This window comes from Heliangelus exortis, chromosome 24 (genome assembly GCF_036169615.1).
Source record: "Heliangelus exortis chromosome 24, bHelExo1.hap1, whole genome shotgun sequence".
Classification (NCBI taxonomy): Eukaryota; Metazoa; Chordata; class Aves; order Apodiformes; family Trochilidae; genus Heliangelus; species Heliangelus exortis.
The window spans coordinates 5,235,571-5,251,076 of record NC_092445.1 but is presented as its reverse complement, the minus strand read 5'-3'; the positions used below and the strand labels follow the sequence as shown (position 1 = coordinate 5,251,076).

General features: G+C 47.7%; 1 protein-coding gene across 2 annotated transcripts in view; it reads right to left on the bottom strand.

The window, feature by feature from the left end:
- CSMD2 (CUB and Sushi multiple domains 2) overlaps positions 1-15,506 on the bottom strand; it is a 233,022-nt gene that overhangs the window by 73,938 nt on the left and 143,578 nt on the right. For both annotated transcript variants that reach the window (XR_011730472.1, XM_071767651.1), the window contains exons 21-27: positions 11,797-12,012; positions 9,480-9,668; positions 8,166-8,335; positions 6,672-6,828; positions 6,100-6,291; positions 4,676-4,802; positions 1,152-1,354 (exon numbers count right to left, since the gene is read on the bottom strand). Coding sequence is in view for 1 of the 2 variants with exons in the window: in XM_071767651.1 (XP_071623752.1) it covers positions 1,152-1,354; positions 4,676-4,802; positions 6,100-6,291; positions 6,672-6,828; positions 8,166-8,335; positions 9,480-9,668; positions 11,797-12,012 (1,254 nt within the window). In the remaining variant the exon portion in view is untranslated. The remainder of the gene's footprint in view (positions 1-1,151; positions 1,355-4,675; positions 4,803-6,099; positions 6,292-6,671; positions 6,829-8,165; positions 8,336-9,479; positions 9,669-11,796; positions 12,013-15,506) is intronic.

The window sequence follows — 15,506 nt, the reverse complement described above, 5'->3', positions numbered from 1 at the left end:
TAGGTCTGACTACTCAGTCACACCTTGTGAACAAAGGCTTTGAGCAGAAGCATTCAGTAAAGACAGCTCCATATCAGGCAGAGGAGCAGAGCTTATTTCCTGCTCAGCTGATGAGAGTCTATTACACCTAGGCAGTTTAGCGCAAGCTTTTCTTCAAAGAGCCAGAGGAAATCCCTTGCTCTCTGTGCCACTAAAGATAAGCAAGTCAGCAGCACCCTCTGGTCCCCCCTGGCAGACCGAGACACAAGTCTGGCAAAGAAAGAATAAAGCAGAGGTGAGCTTGGTGACACAAAGTGATCTTGGTCATCCCAGAAGGCTTTGTAACCAACAGAAACTCTTCCCAAAGAGCTGGCCTGATCTCCTGGCCATGCCAGACAACCCAACAGAAAAATATGGGTGAAAGCTTGGGAGAAACAAAATGATTTCTGATGTTTGTGTGTGTCTGAGTCCCAAGAAAGTCATATATCATTCACCCAACCCCCCCTGTTTAATACCATCTCCAAGACAGACACCTGCCAGGTGTTTATTGGACATGTCAGTGAAGGTTCTGCATCCTGGCAACCTCTGGGAGGCTGCTGAAACCTTCCCCTCCTGTAGCTGAAATGAATGGATTTGCAAGGCTGAGCCTCAGGTACCAGCTGGCAGGGTGAGGCACTGACAGACTGCAGTGACATCCCATGTCCTGCTGCTGAGAGCACTGACATCCCCACAGCCAACAGAGCCTTTTGTGATCTGTGTCTCAGGGGATCCAATTTAAACATTCTTGGTTTCCAGAGACTGCTGAACTGCTCCCAGACAGCCTGGGGAAGCTGCCTGCAGTCTGGTGTCTCTAAGGGACCCAGGGGGATGTGGCGGAAAATATCTGGAATGCCTTCTTCTTGTCTGTTCCCCAATGGACTCTGCCCCTCACTGCCAAGCTCACCACAGGGACAGCAGCAGAGGGGAGCACAGAATTCACCTGCAAGGACAAAATCCATGGATTTTTCCATCTCCACATGCAGCAGAGCAAAATGGCTGTAAGCCCACACAGCTCCTGCTACCCTGTTCACTACAATGTCATTTCCTCACCATCAGAATTTGTAGAATTACTGAAAACAACTTACCAGCGAGTTCAAGTTTGGACAATGCTGAGGAAGCAATGTAAATCCTACCTGAAAACTGAACAGCAAAGCCCTGCTTGCTTGTGAAGAAATCAGTGTTGAACTGAAGGATGACAGAGTTGAAGGTGCTGTGGATATCACCAGGTAAGCTGGACCCACTCATCTCCTTTAGGAGGATGCCATTCTCCACTGGCCCATCCCAGATCCTCAGCACATCATGGAACTCCTCAGTGTGGAAAACCATGAAATGCAGCCTGTGTGGCAAAAGGAACTGGAGGTCAGACCATAAACTCATCTCTGCCTTTTGTCCTGAAAGGATTAGAAACAACGGTGAGAAAAATTCCCCAGGGAAAGCCCAAGGTGACAGGAGTGACAACCAAGAGGAAATTCAGAGCCTGCACCAGTGATGGAGCTAAGGGGATGGGAGAAGGCCACAGGTTCCCTCCGTGCCCAGGAGAGGTCTGGTGGCACTCTGGGTCAGGACCAACTTTGTCTCAACATCAAGCCTTGGTGGGATGCTCCCTGGGCTGGGCAGACATCACAGTCCCCATCAAACCAACCTCTGCTGTGGAAGGATCTGGACTTGGGCTCTGCAAGGAACCTTGGGATCTTCCATGCTCAGAAGCCCCATCTAAGCACAAGACACTCTCTTTATTACTGTTACCCCCAGGGGAGTTATCAACTAAAGGTTGCCATACATCAGGGTTCAGTCCCTTTCACTTCTGCACTTAAAATGCCAACTGGAAGGAAGTATTTAATTGCCTCTGGTTTTCATTGCCACATTATCACTGGGGGAAATGCCACCGAGACAATGAGCTGAGGCTGACAGGGGGGAACCAGAGGCATGCCAGCTAGAAATGGGGACAGAAATCTATAAACTGCACTGAGGAAAACCTGCAAAAAATAAAACAATCAGGTACTGTGCTTAAAAACCCTGACAGCCCACGGAGGAAAACAAGGAAGCATTCGCTTGGCTGCTTTCCCATTTATCCAGGGCAAACATAAATAAATCAGCTAGAACCATAAAAGAGGGGAAAAAAAACCCAAACCACTGCAATATAGTCAGCAACAAAATGATGTCCACAGAATCCGACAGAAACCAGAAGAGCTGATTCATAAATCTGCCTACTAAAGACCTTGAGCAAAGAGGAAAAAAAGCTCAACTCGAGGAAAAGAAGAATGGATCAGAGCAGAGCACTTCTCCACGGGTGCATTGGCCTGGTTACGTTTCTCTCTGGCTAACTGGTCCTAGTTTGCCAAAACTGTCAGAGAAAACTCATGCTGAAGACCTCAGAAAAAAGGGAGACACAGGCAGAGAGTGACCCGGGGTGAGGGGACACCCTGGATCTGCCATCACCACTCCCCATGGGACCTGGGGTGCAGCTCCCTGCCCTCACAGCAACTCCCTGCCCTCACTTATTTTTAAGAAACAACTTCCAGGTTGGGCTTCACCACCAGGTGAAAGCCTCCAGGTGATAACCAAAGGACACAGGGGCAAAGCACAGGTTGTCCAACACCACTTGGTTCAGGAGTCTACTGGGATAGCTGATTTTATGAAGAAGACTGGTGTGCTCTGGAGCAGATCAATCTATTCAACATCTGTAACCAAAAAGCATGATTTTTCTGTCAGCCTGAGTCTGTTCCCAGCAGGGCTTCAGATAAGACAAGACAGAGACAGTGGTTTGGCAGACAATGGAGAGGATGAGTTTCATTCCTGCACTCTGATGAGCCCAATTACATGCATGAAAATGCAGCAAACATCAAATTAAGAGTTTTGGAGATGCATAAAAACTGTACGTGAGAGAGGGAAAGTTCTCCCAGCTTAGCAAGGAGCAGAGAGGAGGAGAGGCCAGCTCTGGACTGACAATCTGCATCACCTTTCCTGGGCCACTCAGCCCAGCTTCAGAAAGCCCTCCCCACCCTGACTGACCAACCTGAGGCTTTTTCTGCCAATGTTTCCCACCCCAGCTCTGCCTGCTCCAGCTTGACTCTGCTGGGCTCCCACCTGGAGCTAAACTTGAGCTGCTGGACCCAGGGGGACATCCTGGCTCTGGTCCTGGTTCTGGTCCTGCAGGACCAACGCTGCAGGTCTGGAGCACCAGGAGTGGTTTTCCAGAGCTGCCCACTCTTTCCCTCCAGCACAGAAATCTCTAAGGAAGCAAAGTGGGACATCTCTATATTCTCACTTCTGGATAAGACAGTGAAAAATGAGCCTGTCAGTCCAGCACCACCCATCAGAGCAGGATCAGACCCATCAGTGAACTCTGATGGCACCAAGGTCACAGCCCCATGGGAACACATCACAGCCACTTCTCATCATGCATCCCCTGCTCACTGCTGGGCAAGCAGGACTCAAAGACAAGTTTCATTCATTTCCCAGTACAGTTTCCAACTTTTCCTTTCTCTTCCCTGAGTCTCACAGGTAGGTGAAGTCATCTGAGTTGGGATGTGATGTGTGTGTGCACGTGTGTGTTTGCACATGCACAAAATTAATCCCCTCTCTGAAAGTGCAACCCATCAGCTTCCCTGGCAATGATGTACAGGCTAATTTATCTATCTTCCTCTCCTTCCACTCATTCTGTGCAGATACAGCTTTATTCAAAAAGCTCTGGTGATTAATTTTAATGTAAGTTATAAATGAGAGCTTTATACAATTGTATCATGCGTGAAGAGGATTATTTTTCCAATGGATTACCATAAAAATGAAGTTACTGAAAATGTGCTCTCTCAACTACCTAGAGATCATCTGTTCTGTTTCAGCTGCCAAATAAAGGGACAGAAGGAGGGAACTTTCAGCCCTGGTGAAAGGGGGGGTCCCCAAGGTGTGTCACCACCCTGCAGCATCTTCCAACCTCCCAAGCCTCCAGCTCTGACTCTTACAGAACCAGACAGAGATTCTGGGACTCGAGGTCACTTGCTGGGTGAGCCAGACTGTTACACTTTTTTGGGGGGGAATAGAGAAGATCTCTCTTGTCTACTTTGTCCTACAAAAGTCTTCAGAATCTTTTACAGGAGAATGAAGAAAAAAAAAAACAAAAAAGAAGACTTCAACTGGAAGATGCCTGTGCAGGAATTAGGCTGCATTGGCTCTGCTCCTCCTCTGGCATTGACACCAGGAACCATCCATGACTGGGCCATACCAAAGAGCACAGCTCATGGAGAGAATTTCTGCATTAAGTAAAAATGAAAATACCACCCCAAATCTATCTCCAGAATAAATCCATTGACCAGAAGCACCATTGAGAGGTAAGAGGTGCAAACCATTTGCATCACACAGGCACGTGAAAGCTCTCAGATATTATTTTAATGCAGTAATATCACTGGTTCCAGCACTCCCTGCACAAGAGCTGCCACAGGCAGAGGCCACAGAGGGCTAAAAAGCTTCAGAGAAAGAAGTGATGCCAATTCTGTCCAGCCTGGCACAGAGATAAAAACCAGCATTTGTTCCTTCAGCTGGGACTCTCAGAGTGACAGGGCAGTCTCTCCACTTGCCTTATATAGTTATTGATCTGTGTCTGGAAAAATAAGCTGTACGTGGGAAGGAAACCAAGCTACAATAACCTGGCCCAACTCACCCTATTGTGCAGCCAGCTTCTGCCTCTATTGTCCAAATACAATTCAGATTATGATCATAGGGTGTTGGGTAGCCAGGAGACAGGATCCGGCCCGATGTCTCTCCTTTGATTGTACCCCCACACTCAGCTGAAAGAAACATATGGGTTAGTGAGAAGATACCTGACATGGGAGGGTTCCTACTTGGCAACAATGCAAATCTCACCCTATGAATACAACAGGGAGTATTTCTTGCCATTTAAAGAGATTCTTAAAGCCTACAAAACAAAGACAGAGTGGTTTAATTCAGAGACTGGGTTATCAGAATCACTCCACACTCCTGAGCACACCCCTAGCATCTGGAATGCTGGCAAAGCTTCTCTCCACCTTTTTGACTTTGTAGTGGATAAAGGCAGAGCCTGCCAGCACCCTGCTTTACCCAGTCCACACACACATGGGGTGAAAAGAGCAGAAAGTCTGAAGGATTCATCAGTGTGAGAAATGGAGAAGCCAACATAGGTGTGTCTGCAAAATCAACCTCAAAAGAATAAGGATTTTGATTATATTTTCATAATGTATTCATTCAAACCCTCTAAGTTTCCACAAGCTCACACTGACATGGCCATTCATATGTAAGATCCACGTAGTAAATAGGGTAAAGGTTAAGAAGAGGCATAAATCACTGAAATTTGTCTTTTTAGCTCAATAATCAAGGTCACAATTCAGCAGAGAGTTTCTGCATAAAAAATGGTCCTAACTCATGGGGGAGCACACAGAGTGTCTGTGTCCCAGCACTCCACTGAGAACCAGGGATGCAGCCTGCTGGCTGCCAGAGATCCCAGAGGAATACATCTGTAGGAACCTCACCATGTCCTGGAAACACCACCTAACTATAGAGCAGTCCAACAGCACTTCACTGAGATACACAAAACTTAACAGCAGAACTTTCCAAGCAAGAGGATATCCTTCTGCAGAGCTACAGGTAGAAGGGAACTCAGCCATGAAAAGACTCAGGGAATTAAAATGTTTGAGACACTGGGATCAGATGTCATGTAGCTCCCCAATAAACATGAATTGTCAAATCCCTGGACACATGTTGATTTCTGCCATTATCAGAAAGTGCCACTCTGTTTAACACATTGGAGTGAAAGGACAAGGGCTGCAAAAGCAGAAGCCTCCTTCCAGTGAGAAACCTTGTCAAATCCGTGCTCGGAGCACTGTGTTTCATGTTGAGCCTGCTTGTAGGAGCTTTGAAGAGATCAGTGCTCTCCATCTGAAGCTGCTTTGTGCAGTCCCCTTATCACGGCCTTTGCTAATGCCTTTGGGTGCAATCAGCATCAGAGTGAACATCCCAGGGATCAGCAGAGGAGGAAGAAAGGGTGCTCAGCGTGATGCCCACGAGCAAAGTACTCACTCGAGGATGCTTTAAAAGCCAGAGCTGTCTCACCTACACAGGTTGGCAGGGGCTGATCCCAAGCTCTCCTCTCCCCCGTCAGGCACACCAGCACCCGGCTGCCCCGCAGGGTGTAGCCAGGGTCACAGCTGAAGGACACAGAGCTGCCAGCAAAGTGTCCCTCATCGTGGACCTTGTAGCCAAACTGTGGGATGCCAGGGTCCTCGCATTTGATGAGCTCAAAACCTGGAGTGGGAGGAAGAGCATCTGTTCTCAACAGGTATTTAACAGCCAGGAGATATTAGCAGAGGATCACGCTACTATTTCCTTCTTAAAATCATTTGCTGGACAGAAAAAAAACCCTACCAGATTGAAAATTAGTATTTTTCTAATTGATATTTGAATGAGATCCCAGCAATCTGGTATCTCAGCTTGGATCCAAAGTTTCTGTATCACCAGCACCTCATTCACAAGAGGTTTGCCAGCACCATCATCTCCCCCACTCCAAACCCCACAGAGACAACGAGATCTTTAAGGAAAGGACCGTTCCTCTGGTGCTGCTGCTGTAACATGGAAACACACCTCAGGCTCCCACCCGCCAAAAGCACGTGGGCCTAAGGACTTACTAGAGAACTGCAGCTCAAAGCCTTTACTGGTGTTCTCACTGTTGGTGATGAACTCAAGCCACATGGTGCTGGAAGTGCTGTTGATGCTGGTGCTCAGCATCTCGGAGCGGCTGAAGGAGCCCAGGAGGCGAGCAGAGCTATTGCTGCCATCATAGACCTGGGAGGAACAAGAAACACAAGCTAGAAATGCTAGAAAACAGACTGAGTTTGCTACTTCAGGGACCAAATCACCCATGAGTGCAAACAGGGGCAGCTCCTCTGCAGCCAGGGAAATTACCCTTTGATGGGACTGAGGAGCAGGACTCACCCCTGCAGCATCCACACCCTTCTCCTTCCACCTGAGCTCACACTGCACCCACCTGGGTTTTCTGAGCTAAGCTCTTCCCAAAGATGCAGCACAGCTACTGAGAGAAAAAAATTCTCCCTACAGCAAGTGACAGATGAGCCTTGATCCCACTATTATTTAAGAAAACCACATTTATTTTTTTTTCCCCTTCTCTTAGATAACATGAATCTCTATGAGGATAAAGAGCAACTTCTCACTTGTGGAGATTGATTGTAACTTTCCCCAAGAGAAGATGAGAAGTTGATGACAAACCTGTTGAAAGAATATAATTTCTTTTACAATGAGTATATTCCTTGCATTAGCTGCAAATCCCTCTCTCTTCCCAGTTATTTGTGAGCTGAAAATATGTGGATTACACCTATCTTGCAGTGCCGAAGTATGGCACTTAAATAAGGAGAGAGTTCTCTGGGAAGATGGCTTAGCACATCAACACACATCATACAGTATTAATGCCTCCTGCAAAATCATTTCTTTGTGGTTAATAGAAACTCAGCCTGGATTTGTCTCTTTCTACATAGAGTCCTGGAACTTGTAAACGCAGATTAATCCAAGATTGAGTATGGGAATGCTGAGGAGCTTGGGTCTGGAGTTCTGCATCTAAAATAAACCCCTTTTTGAGACAAATCAGCCCTGATTCTTGAAAAACAGAGCAATACTGCCAAGAACCTCACACTGCCTCATGCTTTAAAAGTTTCCCTGTACAACTGCAGAGATCAGAACCAAAGTTTAGCTACAAAGGAAGAGCCCCTGGAATTCCAACTCATTTCTAAATCTCAGGGAAACTTCACAGCAGAAAGAGCACTGATCCAGGAAAGATATCTACATCCTCAATAGATACAGGGTTTGCTCATGCATCTGTCTGCAGACTGAAGCCTCAAAGAACCAGGCTGCTGTGCACAGGACATTCCTTGTTCCCAGTGCTGCTGCCAGAGACTGCTGGGAGCTGCTGAAGTTCAGAGATGTTGATTCCCTGAAATCACACACTACATTTTTAACGTATTTTTTTATATAACATATTTTCATGGGTGGCATTTTCCAGAGGTCAGTCTCAGCTAACTCCACTAAACATTTAGGCCATCACTTCCCTTCCTGATCTCACTCTACTTAGCAGCACAGTAGTGCTCCATTGCTAGAGACAGAAGAATTACCTTGAGGACATCTCCTGCCTCCAGTTCAAAAGTCCTGGCTTTCAGCTGGATCCCCTTTCCTGGCTGGGTCTGGATGGAGTAGATGCACTCATGGTTGTTGTTATAGTTTAATGGATAGTTGGGGGACAGCAGGACACCTTGGGTTCCAGTTACAGATGAGCCACATTCAGCTACACAAAGACACAAAACCAGGTTTTAATGACCACGTGTACCTTGGAGCCACACGACACATGCAGGTGACTCCTCCACAGGTGCTCACTGCTTCCTATGCACGAGGCCTCCATGGTGCACAAAGCTGCTGGAAACCAGCACAAACCACATCAGTCTCCTGTGACCTTAAGGGATCAATCTCCAGTAGCCACCTATCCCCAGGGAGAGCCCAGAGACCTGAGTGTGCAGAGGGGACATTGTGGGCAAAGCTGTCACCATGCCACCAGAGCTCTGTGCAGAGCACCAGGCAGGGAATATTGGGCCATTATTATTAAAACTATCATTAAAACTGCTGATTGGAAGGCAGCTGCAGCAGGGAACTCAGAAATGGAAGCCAGCGTGACCACTTAGCAATGATGCCTGGGATCAAGTTTAAAGCTTTCTTACTCTTCTTTTTTTATTTCTATTCCCTTGATTAATTTTCCCTGCAACCTGATTGTTATTCATGCCCTGAGGAGGCTGCATGTCACAGCAGGATGATGCAACCCTGGGACCAAAGCGCCAAGCAGTGCTGGGAAATGCATCCAGCAGGACAGGGCTCAGCTTGGCTCTCTGCAATGGCCTCAAAGGTCACCAAGAAAGAGCAGGAAAATCTACCAAGCAGGCTTTGCCAGGGTCAAAACAGGTAAGAGATCTGCTCTGCAAAAAAGAAAAAAAAAAAAAAAGACTTGCAGTGGTTTAGGAGAGGAAGGGAAAAGTGTAAGGTGCAAGAAACCTCTAGAGGACAAGGGAAAGGTAAAAGCCAGAGGGGGCTTTCCAGACACATCTGTATCAATATGGAATCTGCATTGCTTGGCATCACCCACCCAGAAGCAGCTTCTGTGTGCCTGGACTATCAAGCTTCACAGCACTGGGCTTCAAAGGGAGGATGTCATCAAACCACCCTGTTTTACAGGAACTGCCCCAAAAGGGACAGCAGCTCTCCCACAGCTCACCACTCACTCACTTGCACAAGGATTTCAAGCTCCCCTCAGCCCCCCCTGCCCCCTCCCCACACCAACCACCCTGCCAGCTGAAAGCTGCCATCTCCTGGGGGTGCCACCCACTGGGACCATCCAGCACAGGGTAACCAACCAAGCAAAATGAAAGCACATGACCACCTACCAACACACCTTGGCAGAGGAGAACTCCACACACGCCGTCTCCCCCCCAGGCAGGTGATGCGGGCTGCACCCTCCAGTCGGTACCCGGGGAAGCAGGAGAAGGTGAGGACATCCCCCACCCCAAACTGCAGCCCCTTGCGGATGCTGTAGGCTGGAACCTCTGGCTCATCACAGGGCTCCAGGTCATATTCTGCAGGGGACAGACAGACAGACATTGAGAGCAGGGCAGGGGGACACCGTGTACCCCGCTCTGCCCGGGGAGGGGACCCCAGTCCCTGAACTCCAGGACAAGGAGGGACTTTGGATCCAGCAGCAGGGAAGCTCTGCAAAGGCAGCATCCCCACAGGATGTGTGTCCTCTCTGAGCTGTGGGGACCAGCTTGGGGTTCACTCTCAAGATGCAGCCTCCAGCCTCTCCCCAGGACCACGACTGAAACCAACTCAAAACACAACAGGTCTGATCTGCAGCCACTCTTGTCAGGCAAACAAGAAAGTGACATCAGTGGAGACTGAACACGATGGAGATTTTTTCACTCTCCCTCTGGTTTAGTCAAATGAAGATGAATTGATCCGGGTGGGATTGCTGCTGCCTTTACATAACTAATCCTGAAAATGAATGAAGGCAGCATCCTGCTTGGGGAATGCCAGGGAGCATTTAAGCTGCTGTTAAATGAAAGGTCATGGAGCACTGTGCCTAATAGCCAAACACACCTTCATCCACTGAACATCCTGAAATTAAACCTTTTTGGGGGTCATTTTCTGAAAAATAACAGGCCTGCAAAGTACATACAAACATATCTAAAGGAAGCTTAAAATATAACTGACCCTGGTTTACATTTTCCAAGATAGGAAAGAAGACTCCAGATACATTGGAAATAACTGAGACAATTTTCAATTTTTTTTTTTAAGGCAAAAAGCCTTCCAAGTGGAATTTAATTGGAAACTTTGACTACTTTCTATGGAGCATCATATGTGAATCCTTCTCAGAGGCCAGAACAAAGGCACAGGAAGCCCCTTCTCTCACTGCTGCAGGTTTTATCTGCATCTATGGCAACAGCTCTGTCTGTCAAAGGCAACGAGCACATCAGCACCCATCTCCACAATAAAAAGGGTTATTTCTCTTCCACACCAGCAGGCCAAATTTGCAGCTGTTGCCCTCAGGACTAAAAGGTATGCTGAGATAGAGAAAAGAACAGCACCAGGATGATAAACTTCTGTCCATTAACTGATTTTTCAGGGAAGGGCTTGTCGGGGCAGTCAGGCAGTAAATACTTCATTTTCTGAAATGTCTGCACAGGCAGACACTTCAGTGGTCGTTTTTGTAGGACTTCAGGTTACGAGACTCAGTTAAACACTTTGCACACCTCAGCCAGAGACTGAAATGCAAAGTGATTATTTACAAGTGGGAGGATCTGTTCTGCACAGGCAAATGTGTCTGCCTGGGAGCCCCTCTCCAGCAGCACCATGCACTCCCTCCTTTTCACTGACAGCTTCTGCAAATCTAGAATTGCAAAGAAAACAGCATCTTCTCTATCACAAAGAGCTGGAGCCTGCAGCACCCAGAGCTTCACCAGCACTGGGGGTGAGAAGGGTTCTGCATTCAGCCCTTGGTGTCACCTGCCACTACAGCAGCTCAATTAGAGGAAGCCCAGCAAAAGAAATCCTCTTTCCAGTTCCCCAGCAATGCCAGGGGCTGAGAGAAACCTGGTCTAGGCTGCACAGGGCCCACGTTCCATCCAGGACAGGAGATGAGCATCCAAGTGGAGCAAGAAACCAAAAGAAAGAGACCAGAAGAACAAGGGGAGTGCCCAGCTCTGCCTTGCTCCTTATCCAAGAATTCCAGATTGCTCAATGTTGCCTTCCAAAGGATCCCATCTGTCCCAGCTTCCCAAGTTGGAAATGCTGCAACTACTGCAGTGATTTTCCTCTGATAAACAGAGGAGGAAAGAGGGATGCTACACCTCAAGAAAACATGGGTTAGGGTTAGAGCTGAGACTCTGTCCATAAAACAGAGCAGCAGAGATGACCACATGAGGAAGGAGAAGGCATCAAATATGTTTGTGGTGGGATTTAATTCCAGTGGATTTGGTCCAGTCATCTACTTGGGCAAACAAAACTGCTACATCTGGTGATTTGGGGACTGCAAGAGTATTTTTTGGGACAGAGAGTGGTTCAATGCTGGAATAACTTTCTAGGGTAACGAGAGCAGTGAGGGATACAATTCATCCATCACAGCAGCAGAAAATTATTCCCAAGGTTTGCAGGAAAGTGGGCAGAGGGAAGTGAAAGAATGATGTCTCTGCCCACCCCTGTTCTTACCTGAGAAGGTGATGTTGAAGCCCTCATAGGACATGGAGAAGTCTGAGATGAAGCGAATCTGAGCTGAGAAGTTTCCAAAGAGCCCCGCGCTGAAGGGGGCCGGGAGCCGGGAGCCCGTCAGCTGCTGCAGGGGCTGAGCAAAGCTGGTGTTCTCTGTGATGAGGAGGTAGTCATGGCCATTCTCCAAGTGAAAGGTATGAAAGGTGAAGAACACTCCTGTAAGGGGGGAAAAAAGAGATGGCTTCAGCCAGCAGTGGTCGTACGGCTGTGTTTCCTCAGCTACAAGTGGCTCCTAAGCCATCCACGAGCACACCCCAAAAAATGGCTGTGTCCCAGCCCTGTCCTGCTGGGAAGGGGCTGCTGCTGGCCCTTCCCTGTTTGTGACCCACTCCCAGGAACTGCTGTCCCTCCCCAAGTGCTTGTGCTGTGTCCCCATACACAGGCAGGGTCTCTCCAGCCATCCTAGCTATGAAAAGCAAGGAGAATCCTACACTTTTATCTGTGCTAAGCTGGCAAAAATAAAACCCACAACAGAAGCAGCTCCAGAAGGAAAAAGCAGTCACAGGAAAACTATTCTCTCTCTTCTTGCAAATTCAATTTTAAATATTTGAAACATTTTGGCGAGAAGGCAGTGACCTTGCTGCATTTGGAAAGGAACAAGAAAGGAGTAATGGATTACTTAAAATATCCTTCACGCCCACGGACACAAAGTAGTAAGCACTTCAGGCTTTTGCAAGAGCCTCCAGCTAGGTGATTTTTTCATGCTGGAATTCAAACACAATTAGAAACACTTACTCTCTGGAAAATAATTCCTGCTTCGAAAAACAAACACAAAAAAAATGGCAGTAACAGCTTTCAGAGAGCAAAGCAAGGCAGGATCTTCTGTCAGAAACCCCGTCCCATTCCCTACACAGTCAGCAAGCCAAAGCCATGCCTTGGCATTAGAAAAGCCACTTTTGGCTTCTTTCCTCCAAAGATCTTCTTCCCACACTTCCCAAGCACCAAGGGGAGGCTCCTGAGCCCTGCTGATGCCAACCTGGCTTTTCACTCCTCACCACCCCCTTGAACTCCACTCAGAAGTTTGCAGAGCAAGAGGCTCCCCTGTGCAACCAGGAGTGCTGGGAGCTGCTCTGCATCAGTCCCAGGCTGCTCCCCACCCTCCTGGGATGCTTCACTTAAACCCACAATTAACAGCACAGAGCCCACCAGGCTGGGGAGACCCAGGGGCTGCCTTGCTCAGCATCCCAGCTCTGCCAACCTTCAGCATCCTCTGCTTCAAAGGCTACACAGGGAAGCTGTAAATAAGGATGAGAGGAATATCCTCCCCCTTGCTCCCCTTTAGTTTTTGGAGAACAGGATGACACCAGCCTAGAGACTGATTGAAGCCCTGGAGCATGAGATTTAATATCCATCCCAACAGGTTTTTGTCAGCATCAAATTATAATTTTGAGTATTCCATTTATCTCTGTGTCTATCCAATTTCTTCCTGAAGGCTTACTGGTCACATGTAAGCAGTTTCATTCCAGGAGATGAAGGGCAGAGAGGTTGGTAACCATTATAAAGCCTTTCCCATGGAAATCCTTGGATTTGGAAGGAGTGGGGCTCATATTCTCTTCCCACCTTCATCCCTGCCAGGCAACTCATTGAACCTTGCCAATCTTCAGTGTCCCAGGCAGCAAGATTTGTGTGATGACCAAAAGAGCCTCAAATCCAGCATTTCCTTTCTTATATCCAGGTAAATATTATACAGAGCCTGGCAGAAAAATCGTAGTTCCTGTTTTCCCCACAGAACCCCAGGACAGTAGGAAACCTCTAACAATTTCCAAATATTTATTATTCTTACCAGCAGCACAGCAAACTGGAAATAGGCACAACCTGCTTTGGCCTGAAAACTTGGTGAGATGCAGTGAATACAAAATGTCTCCAGTTTTCCCTGTTCACCAGCTGAGAAGAAATTTATACCCTGGCCTTTACAAAACCCAACCTAAGGGACAGAATAACATCCCTCCACAAAAAGCAGCACCAGAACACAACACAGTCCCCAGAAGTGGGAGGACAATCCTTATTCCAGGAAAAGGAGCCCTTGTCTCCAGGGCACGAGGCTGCCCCAGCAGCAGTAGTTATGGGCTGTGAAACTGGAGCCATAAGGGCTAATTACAAACTCATCTGAAGGGATTTGTGACCCTGATTAAACCTTTGCTCTGGTCTAAAATTTACTGTGCCACAAAATGCCTCTGCAAATGCAGGTGGGTCCCCCCTCCTCCCCCCATTCGTTGTTGGAGAAACAACAAAACAAATTATAGAGAAAAGAAATCACTTTGAAGTTTCCTGATTAAAAATAACAGTCTCCCTTTAAGCGTTTAAATACCTCTGAAATTAAGCCACTTTTAAACTCGAATTGTACAGCTCATGAGTCCATAAAGTAGATCAGTATCTGCAGTTACATAAAAATAATAACTCTAACAACCAACTTCTTTAACCAGGGGACTCGTGTGCTGGCTGCGTGCAGGATGTTCATAAAGATCTGGCAGTGAGACACTTGGAGCAAACTTTGTGGCAAACATTTAGCTCATAGAAGGGTTTGGGTTGGAGAGGACCCTAAAGATCACTGAGTTCCAACCCTCTGCATGGGCAGGGACATCTCCCACCAGCCCAGGCTGCTCCAAGTCCCATCCAGCCTGGCCTGAGACACTGCCAGGGATGGGGCATCCATGTAAATATATTCCCTGCTTGGTAATCCTACTCGAAGCAGAACTGTTAAAGCTTCTGGGCTTAACAAGCACCAAAATTCTGACCACAGAATCACCCAGGGGTCTCCAAGAAGAGGGAACTGAAAGACAAGAACAAAGCACAGAGAGAAGACTCAGCAGTGCTGATCAACCCAGCCCAGACAGGAGTTCAGTCACAGATTTTTTAAGGGCTGTTCTGTTCCCCAAAGACGAAACTCATTCCATTTCTGCAGGACTGACTCAGGATCACTGTTCCACTGCTCTTTACTGAGGAAGGAGAAGAAACGTTGCAGGAATCATAGAATCATAGAATCCTAGGGGTTGGAAGGGACCTCAAAAGATCATCTAGTCCAACCCCCCCTGCCAGAGCAGGGCCCCCTAGAGTACATCCCCTAGGAACGTGTCCAGGTGGGTTTTGAATGTCTCCAGTGAAGGAGACTCCACAACCCCCCTGGGCAGCCTGTTCCAGGGCTCTGTCACCCTTACAGTAAAAAAATTTTTTCTGATATTCAACTTGAACCTCCTATGCTCCAATTTACACCCATTACCCCTTGTCCTATCACTGGACACCACTGAGAAAAGCCTAACTCCATCTCCCTGACACTCACCCCTTACATATTTGAAAACATTGATGAGGTCACCTCTCAGTCTCCTTTTCTCCAAACTAAAGAGACCCAGCTCCCTCAGCCTTTCCTCATAAGGGAGATGTTCCACTCCCTTAATCATCTCAGTAGCTCTGCACTGGACTCTTTCAAGCACTTCCCTGTCCTTCTTGAACTGAGGGGCCCAGAACTGGACACAATACTCCAGGTGCGGCCTCACCAATGCAGAATAGAGGGGGAGGAGAACCTCTCTTGACCTACTAACCACACCCTTTCTAATGCACCCCAGGATGCCATTGGCCTTCTTGGCCACAAGGGCACATTGCTGGCTCATGGTCATCTTCTTGTCTACCAGGACCCCCAGGTCTCTTTCACCTAC